Raw genomic sequence first — 14,342 nt, forward strand, 5'->3', positions numbered from 1 at the left:
AGTAGAAGACCCACCTGGGCGGAGACTCAGCTGTGTGATGCATTGCAGGGTGTGTAGGAAACGAGACCCGTCCTGAGATGGATGCAACTCTTGGTGTAAGTTTTATCCAATGCAGGAACCCCTTCAATGACCCGGCCCTCTAGCTGCTCCTCCCAGCCTCCACCCCTTTGCACATGCCAGTCCGTCTGCTCAGAATGTTTCTCCTTTTGCATTCCACGCTAAACCACACCATCCTTTAGGTCTCAGCTCAAGTGCCATTTTCTCAGTAAAGCCTTCCCAGCTCCCCACTCCACCTTCTATTTTGACCCTCCATTCTTGAAACAGGTGTCCTTTCCTTTCCTCTCCCTTCCACATTATGGTTATAAAGTCATCTTTTGAGCTTCCGGTGTATGCTGTAGTCCCCTGTGTGCCCCACTCCTAGCCCAGCACATGTCACATAGTAGGAGTGCCATAAATATTTGCCGAGTAAATATGCTGAGTAAATTTGCCGAGTGAATAAATGAATTCCCACCCTTTCCACAGTTACGACCCCAGCCTGTCTTTTCTATCTGATCCCCGCAGACCCTTTCTGTATCGGTTTCCTATGGCTGCCAAAAGGAGTTACCATAAACTTTGTGGCTTAAAACAAGAGAAATCTATTCTTTTGTAATTCTGGAGGCCAGGTGTCTGAAATCAATGTGTTGGCAGGACCGTGCTCCCTCTGGAGTCTCTAGGGGGACATTTTTCCCCTGCCTCTGGTGACTCCGGGTGTCCTTGGCTTGTGTCTGCCCCTCTGCAATTTCTGCCTCCATCTTCGCACGGCTTCCCCTCTGTGTGCGGGTTTCCTCCTCTTCTGTCTCTCCTAAAACACTTGTCATTGTATTCGGAACCCACAATAATTCAGGATGATCACATCTGAGATTCTTCTTTATGTCTGCAAAGACCCTTTTTCTAGATAGGTCCTGGAGGTTAGGACCTGGGCATATCTTTTTGGCAGCAACAGTGCAACCTGGCCCACCCCCGCCATCCCTTTCCCACAGTAGAACTGGCCTGCCCACCTTCTCTTGACTGTCCATCATGCTTTTCTCCCTCCTTTGTGCATGCTGCTACCACCCCTGTTCCTTGGAGGTCCCTCTTCCTTCCGTGAATGCTGACATTCCTGTGTTCTCCATGGGTCCTCCTGTGTTTCCCAGGTGACAGGAACTGCCTTCCCTTTGGAAACTCTCCAGCCACTCACGTGCGGTCCACTCTCCTCCTGCAGCAGGTCCTTGCCTCTGCCTGCTGTGCGGCATCTTATCAGCAACATCACGTGGGTCTGGAGGCTGAAGCTAGGGTTCTCGCTTCCTTTTATTCCCTGCATCCCAAGGATGTTAGTAGAGGCTCAGGAGATTTTTGTGGATGGTAAAAAGTATCCCGAAAATGGACCCAGACACCTATGGTCAAAATAAAGACAGACAGTGATGACACAGTCATAGCCACCTTTCCGTCGTAAGAATACATGTGCAGGGATACAGCTAGGGGATTTTAATTTTCTTTGACAGAGAGCAGGTGTCAGATTCAATGAGCTTATGTAATAAATGGGGTTTAAAGTCCAGCAGATAATCCCAGGGACCTTCAGGGCCTGGAATCACCCATCAGGTTGGTTGTACTGACTGGAATCAAGGTGCTGACCTTTATCCCTCTTGGGGCCCACACCGTTTCTCGTCTGAACACTGAAGTGGTTCAGATGTCACAGGAATGACCCGTTCCTTGAATGTCTGGTTGCCGGTGAAGCCATCAGAGCTGTTCTCAGCAGTGACTCTGGGCATCTCCGTTGTCTCCATTTCTCTGCCAGTGGGCATCCTCTGCTGGTCCCCCATGGCCACCCTGCTCCCCCACCTCCAGGCTCTGACTTACCAAGGCTTCACCTGTAGCTACACTCTGCCTGGCCTTCGGGTTTGAGCGCCTGTCAGCATCCAACTGCCTCAGACTTGCCGTGTCCTAAACATCAGTCTGATGTTCACCTTGGTCTGGTCAGCAGTAGATAGGAGGGAGGAGGAGCAGAGGTTCATCTTTCAGGGACTGAGTAGGCAGAGAGATTTTCTCTTGGAGGATTTTGGTGGGAGGCCATGAGAGACATTTCTGCTTCCAAATCACTGACTGTTGGTATCTTATTTTTCAGATTGATTGTATCCTGTGCTGAAGATGTTTCCAGAACAACAGAAAGAGGTATGTCATCACAAATCCAAAGATAAATAATCCATGCATTTTGACTCACCGCGGATTAGTTCCTTCATTCAGTAACCATCAATCTGTGGTGAAGAGTCAAGATACTTCAGGGCATCCTAGAGGAGGGCTAACGACAGAACAAAACACCTGCCCTCCTGTCCTCACTGCCCCCGCTGCCCCCATTTCCCAGCATTGATGCGTCCTCGGCCCTCATTCCTTGGTTCCAGTGACTGAGCTGGCTCCTTGCTCACTTCCACCCACTGCTTATAAAAATATCTTTTTCCATGACTCAGATTTCTCCCAGGCTCCGACTATCACCCTCTGCTTTGAACAGGCTCCCTCTTGCTTTCTTGGTTTTCTACTCTCTTGCCTCATGAGTGAATCCCCCCACCTCTGGTAATGACCCAGGGGAACTGTCCGCCATTAGTTTCACTTTCACTTGGCTTGTTACCTCTCAGATCTCTTGGCTTGTTTTCACATAGTTCAGAGCACGCTGTTCTTTCCTGAACCCAGTCTCACCTCCCAGACCTCCAGTCCTGGCTTCTTGAGCTTTATCTGACTGGGCGGAGGGTAGGGTAACCACCACCCCAACCCTTTGCTGAGTGGTCCTCTCTTCACAGTACCCATTTGTCCTACCCTGCCTACTCCTGTATCACACATTTTGTCACTGGGTGAGCCTAATGAGACTGAACAGTGGCAGAGGGACTTGTTAGGGAGTACATAACACACACACACACACACACACACACACACACACAGACACACACACACACACACACACACACACACACACAGACACACACACACACACACACACACACACACACACGGCCACATGGTCCTTAGTTTGCCTTGCCCAAGTTTAAAGCACTAAACAATCTGAGAAATCCATTTCAGAGAATCTTTCCAGAAGCTTCTTTGCTAGAGCTCACATCCTTACTTTCAGCCCTGTCTTTCGGTTCATATTCTCATTACTCCAGCTCACTTCTACCCTTTAATTCCAGGCTGGGCTCCCACATTTTCTTTTTATTATTTTTTTTACATTTTTTTTTTTGGCTCTCTTTTTTTTTTTTTTTTCAACGTTTATTTATTTTTGGGACAGAGAGAGACAGAGCATGAACGGGGGAGGGGCAGAGACAGAGGGAGACACAGAATCGGAAACAGGCTCCAGGCTCTGAGCCATCAGCCCAGAGCCTGACGCTGGGCTCGAACTCACGGACCGCGAGATCGTGACCTGGCTGAAGTCGGACGCTTAACCGACTGCGCCACCCAGGCACCCCTAACGTTTATTTATTTTTGAGACAGAGAGAGACAGAGCATGAACGGGGGAGGGGCAGAGAGAGAGGGAGACACAGAATCGGAAGCAGGCTTCAGGCCCTGGGCCATCAGCCCAGAGCCCGACGTGGGGCTCGAACTCACAGACCGCGAGATCGTGACCTGAGCTGAAGTCGGACGCTTAACTGACTGAGCCACCCAGGTGCCCCTTGGCTCTCCTGTTTTCAAAGACAGTGTTTTTTAACTTTTGGGGTATAACATATAAACAGTAAAATGCATAAAATTCCTTAATCTTACGTGTACAACAGATTATCCCTTATGTGTACACCTGTGTAACCACACTCAGCTATATAGATGGTTCCAGCACCCCAGACAGTGCTGTGTGGCCCTTCCCATCAGTCCCCTCTATCTTCCCCACAGAGGTGACCTCACATAATACCAGGACTTCTCTCTCGTCTCTATATTAAACAACACTGGGATCAGGCTGCTTGTTTCAGGAAATACCTTCTCAGTGAAGTTGGCCAAACTACAAGTCCCCACATGACTTCTCTCACTTCCGACACCGGTTACAATTTCAGGGATTCCCAAAACCATCCTCAGTTTTGACAGTTCGTAAGGCTCACAGAATTCACTGAGAGAGCTATGATACTCACAGTTACGGTTTATTACAGGGAAAGGACACAAATTAGAACCAGCCAAAGGAAGGGATGCAGAGGACAGAGTTGGGGAGGCATCCAGATGTGGAGCTCCTGCTCGTCTTCTCTGTATGGAGTTGCTGGAGTTACACTCCCACCATTGATGTGTGAGGATATGTGCAGGGGAGCTCAGCAGGGCATTTGGTGTCCAGTTTTTACTGGGGCTCGGTCACATACTCCCTGTGTGGCTTTTTTTTTTTAATTTTTTAATGTTTATTTTTGAGAGAGAGAAAGAGAGAGATAGAGCGTGAGTGGGAGAGAAGAGGGGGAGAGAGAGAGAGATACAGAATCTTTATGAAGCAGGCTCCAGGCTCTAAGCTGTCAGCACAGAGCCCGATGTGGGGCTCAAACCCATGAACCGTGAGATCATGACCCGAACTAAAGTTGGATGCTTAACTGACTGAGCCACCCCGGCGTCCTCCTGTGTGGCTGCCTTTTAGTCTCCACTCCTCCTGGGGTCAGGCTAATATCTTTAGTCTCCAGTTCCTCCAGAGGTTGCAGCTGGTACAACCGAACTCCCATCACATGCACATTGTTGGACTGTCTGGTGTCCAAAGCCCAGGCAGGCAAAGGTACTCCTGTCAGGCAGGATGTTCCAGGGGCCTAGAGATCACCTCCCAGTAGCTGAGGGCAGAGGCCACACCTCTCTCTGGGTGAGGTGAACTCTTCACTACACCACCTGCATTGTCCTGACCACTGGGCAGGCAGTGCCGAGAGAGTGAGACTATGCGATTGATGGCACATTCCAAAGGCACATTTTAAACCTTGTTCTCTTAGGGGAGAAGGGTGCCTGGGTGGCTCAGCTGGTTAAGCTTTTTACTCTTGGTTTTGGTTCAGATCATGATATAATGGTTCGTGGGATTGAGCCCCAAGCCTCGTGTTGGGCTCTGCACGGACATCCTGGAGTCTTCTTGGGATTTTCTCTCCTCCCTGTCTCTCTGCCCCTCCTCCACTTGTGTGCACCTGTGCTCTCTCTCAAAAAAAAAAAAAAAAAAAGTTCTCGTAGGGGGGAAAACTGCCAATGAAAGCAACAAAGACTGTTTTTCCAATTAGAGGGTTTACTTAAAAATTTCTTAATTTTAAAAAAAAAATTTTTTTAACGTTTATTTATTTTTGAGACAGAGAGAGACAGAGCATGAACGGGGGAGGGGCAGAGAGAGAGGGAGACACAGAATCGGAAGCAGGCTCCAGGCTCTGAGCCATCAGCCCAGAGCCCGACACGGGGCTCGAACTCACGGACTGCGAGATCATGACCTGAGTTGAAGTCGGACATTTAACCGACTGAGCCACCCAGGCGCCCCAAAAATTTCTTAATTTTTAATTTTCTAAATTTTTCACTTGGTTTAAGCACTTGATTTTGATTACAAACGCATTTCAATTAATAAAAACTACAACACGAAAAATAATTTAACCACCTACATAAAGAAAGTGTTTTATTGATCTTGCAAAAGTCCTTTATTATAAATAATTATATAATATTATAACATTGGGGTGCCTGGGTGGCTCAGTCGGTTAAACATCTGACTTTGTCTGTGCTCTTAGCACAGAAGCTGCTTTGGATCCTCTGTCCCTCTCTCTTTCTGCCCCTACCCTGCTCATGCTCACTCTATCTCAAAAATAAATAAACTAATAATAATAATAATAATAATAATATAATATTAAGGAATTTTAAAGTAATTTCTTAAAGTTTATTTTTTTTTGAGAGAGACTGAGACAGTGTGTGCGAATAAAGGAAGGGCAGGGAGAGAGGGGGAGAAAACTCCCAGCAGGCTCTGCCCTGTCAGCATGGAACCTGATGTGGGGCTCAAACTCATGAAACCATGAGATCATGACCTGAGCTAAAACCAACAGGAGGACGTTTAATCAACTGAGCCACCCAGGCGCCCCATAAAATTAAGGAATTGTAAACTAGAAAGTCCTTCAACTGAAAAGGAAAAAAGTATGATAAGAAGAGAGAGATTTAATGTTTGGAAATTTATGTTAGCCTCTGTCAGCAAGAACTGAGCATAGCCGGGCCAGGTTCTGCATGTATTGTAATGTAGTGTTGCTCAGACAGTTCACTGTTTCCCTGTGGCCAGAATGATCTCCTGGCTTCTAATGGCATTGCTCTTAAACAAAGTTAAAACTCCTAAATGTGTGACTAAGACCCTCTATAATTGGACCCTTCTTCTTTCTCCAGGCTCATCTTCTGTGCCTCCCTTTGCCCTGATGCACTTCTCACTTCTTATTTTGGACCTTATTTTGCAGACTCAAATGCTCTGTGTCCTCTGGGCCCCTGGGCTTTCACAGATGTTTTCCCCACTGCTTGGATCATCTCTCCTCCCCCAGACTTCACTCCATGTTGAGTGGAGTGGCTAACTCCTCCTTATCCTCAGGCCTCCGCTTAGAAGTCAAGAAGAGGCTTTCCTAAAGCCTCAATTATAAAAAGGTATTTTTACCTCACCACCTAACCTGTAGTCGGTGTGGTCAGAAGTGGAGAAGGTTTTGGCTGAGCTTTTCAATATCCTAGTGCCTGGTTGTTGTTCAGTGGAAATAATTCATTTCCCACCTGACTGCATATATAAGGGCTGAATGTAGTATCACTGATTGCTCTAGAATCTAGACCAAGGAATCAGTGTGTGTGTAAGCACTTTCCACTCAGTGCCCGTAGCAGACATTCCTAATTAATCTTGACATTGGCACATGAAGTGAGACCTATTTACTACCTTTGTTTAAAATTCAGATGGCCTAAGAGGGACATGTTGGTTCTACCTAACTGATAGAGCCAGCCTAGAAGTTTGGTAAAAAAAAAAAATTTTATAGATGTGGGGGGTGGGTAACCAAATCTAGTCTCTCTTGTTAAAATAGCTTTATTATTGTAATAAATCTAGAGAGAGGAGAACAGGGAGCGAGAGTTTCCCTTGTTAGTTAAACATATTCCATTTGCACATTGGTTTGGATTCCCAGGAGAACAGTATGCAAGCTGATGGATCTTCCCCATAAAAAGGCCCTGGCATTGGGCCATTGTAAAATTAAAATGAATTCAGATTCATTCATGCATGCAACTTTAATTTACAATTAAAATATTATGGTTACATATTTTAATAAGAATAATTAGGTGGACTCAACTGAATCAACTCTTCTGTTTAATGAGACAGAACCCAGTATCCTAATGAAAAGGCAGGTGGCTGTGTCAGGAAACGTGTTTCAGATTGTCTTTCGTGGAGTCAGGCATTTTTGTTCTTTTTCTATTCTAATGCCCAGAGTGAGCAGTTTGGCTTTTCTGCGTCACTAAAGACCCTTGCTCTATGCCACATTGAGCTCCTCTTCTGTGATGTGTGAATAAACAGTTCCCTCCTGCCGAACAGTGTTTCATGACGTCCCACATTCTGGTCCCTCCAGGGCACTGGGTTTGTTCCTCTGCCCAGGGCTCACGTGGTGTAAATGGGACAGTCCTGCCTCTGTGATATGACTGGAAGGGTGGGCCGAAACCCCTTTTGTGGGTGTAGGTGTTGGGGACGGGATGTATATCTCCTCTGCTCTCCTGGATCATGACGACTGAATTCTGCCTTGAGAAATGTATACCTTTAGGATGAGGGTTTTTCTTCAAAATGTACATACTTGATACTGGGTAGAGCGGCAACTACCAGTATTGACATCTAGTGGCAATAAATCCTCAGCTCTGTGGCAGTGGATACCCTGAATGGAACGGATCCAAGTGGGCCCAGGAGAGTTCCAGGGACCATGAGGACCCTGCCGCCGAGGGAGGAGACAGGGCCCTACAGGGACAGATGCCAGGAATGTGCTGCTCTTTTGGATGTGTTGCCTCAAAACTTAACATTTACGTGCTCAGGATATGCTTTTGCTGACTGATGGTAACCTCTTGGGCTCGCTCTAGGAAAGTATACTTTTGTTATTGGGAAACTGATTGGAAACTGACTGGGCTGGAACCAATGAATGTCATTAAAGAATATCCCATAAGCAGGCCTTCCACCTGGGTCCTGTGATGCTGGGGACTTTGAAGGCAAGTGACAAGACAAGACAGAACGCTCTCCTACTCCGCCAAACAAATTTTTTTTTTCCTTCTTTGCCTGTGTGGTGTGATATAATAATAGGAAAAACTGGATGTGAGATAAGGGGGGATTTTTCTGTATATCCAAAACTGTGCTAAAATTAACACTTTTATTTATTGTTTTTTAAAAATTTTATGTTTTTATTATTTATTTTTGAGAGAGAGAGAGACAGAGCATGAGTAGGGCAGGAGCAGAGAGAGAGGGAGACACAGTATCCGAAGCAGGCTCCAGGCTCTGAGCTGTCAGCACAGAGCCCGACGCGGGGCTCGAACCCACAGACCACGAGATCCCAACCTGATCTGAAGTCAGATGCTTAACCGACTGAGCCACCCAGGTGCCCCTAAAATTAACACTTTTGAAGCAAATTACATTGAATTATATATGCTCAACATGTAAAGGTTTCTAAAAGATCGTGCAGTAAATAAAGCAAGATACAAAACAGTATTTATATTATGATCCCATTTGTGTTAAAATTAAATATATATACATACACATGCCAATTCTATATCTATATATAATATAAAAATTATAAAAGTCCTCACTAGGTAGACAAAAAGCAGAGCATCCAGCATGTAGGGGACTTCATTTTCATGGTGTATTCATCTGTGTTTGAAATTTTATGTATCTCTCTTTAATTACATACATGTTTTATTTTTATAGGAATGAAAAAATCTTATTTTTTAAGGTAGATAAGTATTAGGCTATTATGTTAATGATGTCAATAAATGTTGAATAAATGGTTAACATTTTAGGTCTCTGTTTCTGACTTGCTTTCACTTTCAGGTGCCACATTTGTTCCTTTTCATAAAGCAGTCATCTTCGGATGACCCCCCTCTCCCTCTCCCTCCCTTCCTCTCTCCCTTCTTCCCTTTCACTTTCTCTGATTGTAACTTTTCATTGTGAAATTTTAAACATACACAAAGCAGAGAGGTACACAAGGGTTCATTACGTTATTCTAAGGATTCAACAATTAGCACATTGTTCATTCATGACCAAGCTATCCCCCACCCATATTCATTTTTTCGTGGGACCAGGCAGTGAATTACTTTGAAACAAATTCTAGACGTTGTGTATTTTCATCTGTAAATATTTCAGTATACATTTCTAACAAATGACCCTTTTTAGGAACAAACCAGATTATTACACCTTAACTAATTAGTATTAATTCTTTCATACCATCAAATCTTCAGTCAGTGTTCAAGTTTTTTGGATTCTGTTGGGGAGGGGAATGTATATATTTAGTTCTCATTATGATCCAAATAGGGACCACACATTGCATTTAGTTACTGTTTTGCTTACAGTCTGTTATTCTGCCTTTTTCCCCTTTTGTAATTAATTTGTTGAAGAAACGACATCTTTTTGTTCAGTAGAGATTTTCACAAACTGGATTTTGCTGATTGTATCCTGTGGTATAGTTTAATACAGGTTGGCAATTACTTCTTACTGCAAAAGATGAGTTTTTTCCCACTGCACTTTTCCTAATGTATTATGAGATACAAAAGGTAACTCTCCTTAATTTTGAACCCCACTTGTATAAAAAAGCTTGCAACATCACGAACTGTTATAAGTCATACAAAAGGCAGGTCTAAGTGAATCTTATCCATGGTTATTTCTCCTAAAATAATAAAAGTTTTCTTAAAAATCATCATTCAAAACTGCCAGAGCATGGCATTTAAACACCCTCCAAGCTATAAAGTAGAAAGTAACATCCCTTGTAGTATTCCTTTAGGTGATTTGTCATAACTGTTATTAGGAAATAGGAAGCTCACTTGATGCATTCCTTCTGCCTTTCAAGCTTGTTATTTGTAAAGAATGTAGTGTGGAAAATGGGTTAAATATTAGTTTTGAGATTGTTATGTGAGAGTCCTGACAGAACACTGGTGAATAAGACATTGGTTAAATTCTACAAGTTAGAACAGTGCCTAGCACAGAGTCCATGTTCTTTAGTTGAATGAATGAATGAATGAATGAAAATATGAATGAATCCTTAGTTTAAACACATAAGCATGTAAAACATACTTTGGAATAGGAAAAAAAAAAAGTCCTGAGAAAGTGAACACATAATGAAACAAGTTTGCATTTTTGTGATAGAAAATTCTCATCAAGACTATGAAAAATTACTCTTCATTAGCACTTAGAGGTTCTGATTTATTAGCTTTTGTCCCTATTTGTCTTTTTGTAATCTGAGTAAATAGTCTTATAATTAGCACAAGGTTATGCTTCCTGTACTACAAAGCTAGGCTACAGTGAAAATTAAAAAAAAAAAAAAAACAAAAAAACCCCACACCTATCAAAATGGCTAACATAAACTATAGGGATAACACCCCCAGAAACTGGTAGGTGCTGTGATGTCACATTATGGTGGTGATTTGCATTTCCTAGTGGCTAATGATGTTATACCACTTTTCATGTCCTTGTTTGCCATCTGTATGTCCTTGATGAAAGGTCTCTGTGTGTGTTTTGCCTATTTGCTAATCGAATTCTTTATTTTTTTTTAATGTTGAATTTTGGTTTTGTTTTTTTAAGTTTATTTATTTATTTTGAGAGAGACCGATAGAGCTTGTGTGGGGAGGGACAGAGAGAGAGGAGAGGAAGAATCCCAAGCAGGCTCCTCGTGGTCAGTACAGAGCCTGATGTGGGGCTCAGACTCAGGAACCTGAGATCATGACCTGAGCTGAAATTAGGAGTCAGACGCTTAACCTACTGAGCCACCCAGGTGCCACATAAATGTTGAGTTTTGAGAGTTCTTTATATGTTCTAGGTACACGTCCTTTGAAGGATGTGTGATTTGCAAATATTTTCTTCTAGTCTGTCATTTGTCTTTTCAACTTCTTTTCAGGGTCTTTTGCAGAGGAAAGGTTTTTAGTTTTGGTGAGGTCCACTGTATAACCATTTCCTTATGTGTATTATCCTTTTGGTAGCGAGTCGATGAACTCTTCATCTATGCCTAGGACCCAAAGATTTTCTCATATTTTTTCCTAACTGTTTTATGGTTCTGTGTTTACATTTATTTATTTTTTTTTAATTTTTTTAAATGTTTATTTATTTTTGAGACAGAGAGAGACAGAGCATGAACGGGGGAGGGGCAGAGAGAGGGAGACACAGAATCCGAAATGGTCTCCAGGCTCTGAGCGGTCCGCACAGAGCCTGACGCGGGGCTCGAACCCACAGGCCGTGAGATCATGACCTGAGCGAAGTCGGACGCTTAACTGACTGAGCCACCCAGGCGCCCCTGTGTTTACATTTAAATATATGATCCGTTTGAATTAATTTTTGTGGAAGGTGCAAGGGTCAGGTCAAAGTTCATCTTGGGCCTGTCGATGTCTAATTGCTGCAGAGCCACTTGTTTAAAGGCTGTCTATAGTTCATTGGATTGTTTTTTTATTTAAAAAATATATATTTTTTGTTTATTTATTATTGAGAAACAGAGAGAGACAGAGCGTGAGCAGGGGAGGGGCAGAGAGAAGGGGAGACACAGAATCTGAAGCAGGCTCCAGGCTCCGGGCTGTCAGCACAGAGCCTGATGCGGGGCTCAAATTCACAAACCGCGAGATCCTGACCTGAGCCGAAGTCGGACGCTTAACCGACTGAGCCACCCAGGCGCCCCCTTCATTGAATTGTTTTTACACGTTTGTCAAAAGTCAGTTGGACATCCCTGTATAGGTCTATTTCGGGGTTTTCTGTTCTGTTCTGTCGATCTGTGTACTTCTCCCAATACTGTACTGTCTTGATTACTGCAGCAGGGGGATTCTTTTCGCTCTTTTGTACTTTTTCACAATTGTTTTGGCTATTCTAGGGTCTGTCCCTTTCCATGTAAATTTTAGAAGAATCTCATCTGTGTCTTCAGAAAATCTTACTGGGATTTATACAGGAATTGCATTAAACCCATAGATCAGTTTGGAGAGAACTGATCTCTTTACTGTGTTGAGTCTTTCAATACATGAACGCAGTACAGACATATACTTATGTAGACATATACAGAGAAGTGTAGACTTCTTTGATTTCTTTCAACTGCATCTTGTAATTTTCAGCATACGGAATCTACATTCTTTGTTTTTGAGTCATCTCTGTAATCAGTTGTTTGATTAATTTTCAAACATTTCATGAGGACTTACTATGTGCTACTACTGTGCTTGGGGCTAGAAATATAAAAATGGAATAGAAAGCCTTTGAGAAGAGCATGTCGTTTGAACTGATATTGGCTAAGAGCAACAAAGATAATTTTTTCCCTCCAAAATAATTACAGAGAAGATGGAAATCATCTGAGATTTATCATTGCCAAAAGTACCGCTAGATAGAATGTTTGAGAGCACAAACTTTGAGCTTGAATATTGAAATGGCCAATAGCTCAGCCTGTTGGCTGTTTGGCTTTGGGCCAGTTGCTTAAGCTTTAGAAGCCTTACTTTCCTTATCTGTAAAATGGGACAGATAATTAATTGACCACTTCCTTAGAATTGTTGTAAAGATTAAAGAAAAACATATGTAAAACGCTTGTCACAGTGCTCTATATAATACAGTTATTTTTCTTGTTAATTTCATCTCCTATCAGGGCTAAGGAAGAAAAGACAAGGTAGACGAGTAAATAGACAAAGGTTGAACCTGGGGCAGTGGTGGTGGGGGACAGGATGCATTACAATCAAAGAGCGATTGTTATAAGAGAACACAGGAATTAGATTTTCAAAGAGTCTAGCAGTCTCTCTTTCTTCAGAAGCCTTTTCCCACATGGAGAACAGTAGGGATCAGTTAGTTTAAATTTTTAATTCTACTCTGCCTGGCTTCTTCCTCCACACTAGATACAGTCATTAGGCCCAAGAAGTCATTAAAGTGTTTAATAAGGTTATTAAATTGACTGACTGCTGCTGCTGAAGCAATTTTCAGAGGAAATCCATATGATTGTAGGTGTGGAACTCGGAACTGTCCTCTGCGGCTGACAAGCTGTCAACATTCCTTTGAAGGATGGTGGGCAGCATCGTGAGGGATGCGTCTAATTAAGAGATTATAGGTGAACCTTGGCTTCCTGGGTGTGCTATTCATAGCTGGAAGTACGGCGAAACTTCACTAATTCCTACTAATTGCGGGGTGGGGGAGGGGAGGCCCATCTGAATTATAGAATATTTTAAAATAAATGTACTTTTATTACTTTCAAGTACATATTTTAACTCCAACTAGGCAAACAAATTGTCGTCTGGCACAGGTCTTCGGGGACCCAAGTTATTGAAGCTATCAGAATGATTTTCAATTATTTCTATGTAAATAGGTGCTTCTAGAGTTCTTTAGGGTGCTCGAAAACAGTTTGTTCTCATAGATCTTAAACATTGCTCGCGTAGCCATATGCTGTTAATTGGCACACCCTTAGAGGAAGGGGTTTGGTAAATTAAGATAAACTTTAGACCAGCTGCTAAATAACTTCTCATTAATTCACGGAGTCCAAGAACACAAGCGGATGAGGATTTTATTCCAGTTCAGGTTGGATCTTGTTTTTTTCCCGAAGGCAGTTCATTCATTCCTGCAGGCATTCATTTATTCATTAGGTGATATTAATGGAATGCATTGGCTGTGCCAGGCGCCCAGGTCGGCTGTGACGGCCTGGGCTGCCCTGGAGGACCTCAGTGTCCGACAGAGGGGACCTACAGGTATCACAGCACAGTAAGCTGTGGCAAGTAGGGACAGTGCCCAGGATGTGCCCAGAGGTGTTAGGGGCTCGGAGGAGGGTCAGATGAATCAGACTGAATGAACTGCAGGATTTCCAGAGACTGAGTTGCATTTTGAAAGAAGAATTGGAGTTAGCAGACCATGAAGGCTAGAGGAAGATGATGATGAAGAAGAAAGCGGAAAGTAGGGTAGGGATCGCAGTCCAGGCAGAAGGAACAGTATGTTCAAAGGCATGGAGGGCTGGACTGGCATGTCATGTAGGCGACCTTTGTTTTGCCTTTGGCCATGAGTAGAGTGAAAATCATGCTGTGCTACCTAAGGAGTGTGAACTTGATCTTGAAAATTATGGCGCAGGTTTTGAAGGACTTTTAGCAGGAAAGTGACATCCCCAGATGTGTGCGTTGGGGCCATTCTTGTCTTAGTGTGGGGGATGAACTGGGTGCAGGCGAAGTCTGGCATAATTGCGTTTCGGGCGGGGTTG

At 43.5% G+C, this 14,342-nt stretch overlaps 1 protein-coding gene across 4 annotated transcripts in view; it reads left to right on the plus strand.

Annotated features, from left to right (window-relative positions):
* The window catches only part of SNX10 (sorting nexin 10), a 74,957-nt gene that overhangs the window by 40,765 nt on the left and 19,850 nt on the right, over nt 1–14,342 (plus strand). For all 4 annotated transcript variants that reach the window (XM_019825618.3, XM_045052524.1, XM_006929264.4 and 1 more), the window contains one exon: nt 2,141–2,187. In XM_019825618.3, the coding sequence (XP_019681177.2) occupies nt 2,164–2,187 (24 nt within the window). In that variant the 5' untranslated portion in view covers nt 2,141–2,163. The remainder of the gene's footprint in view (nt 1–2,140; nt 2,188–14,342) is intronic.

Source organism: Felis catus, chromosome A2, assembly GCF_018350175.1.
Source record: "Felis catus isolate Fca126 chromosome A2, F.catus_Fca126_mat1.0, whole genome shotgun sequence".
Lineage (NCBI taxonomy): Eukaryota > Metazoa > Chordata > Mammalia > Carnivora > Felidae > Felis > Felis catus.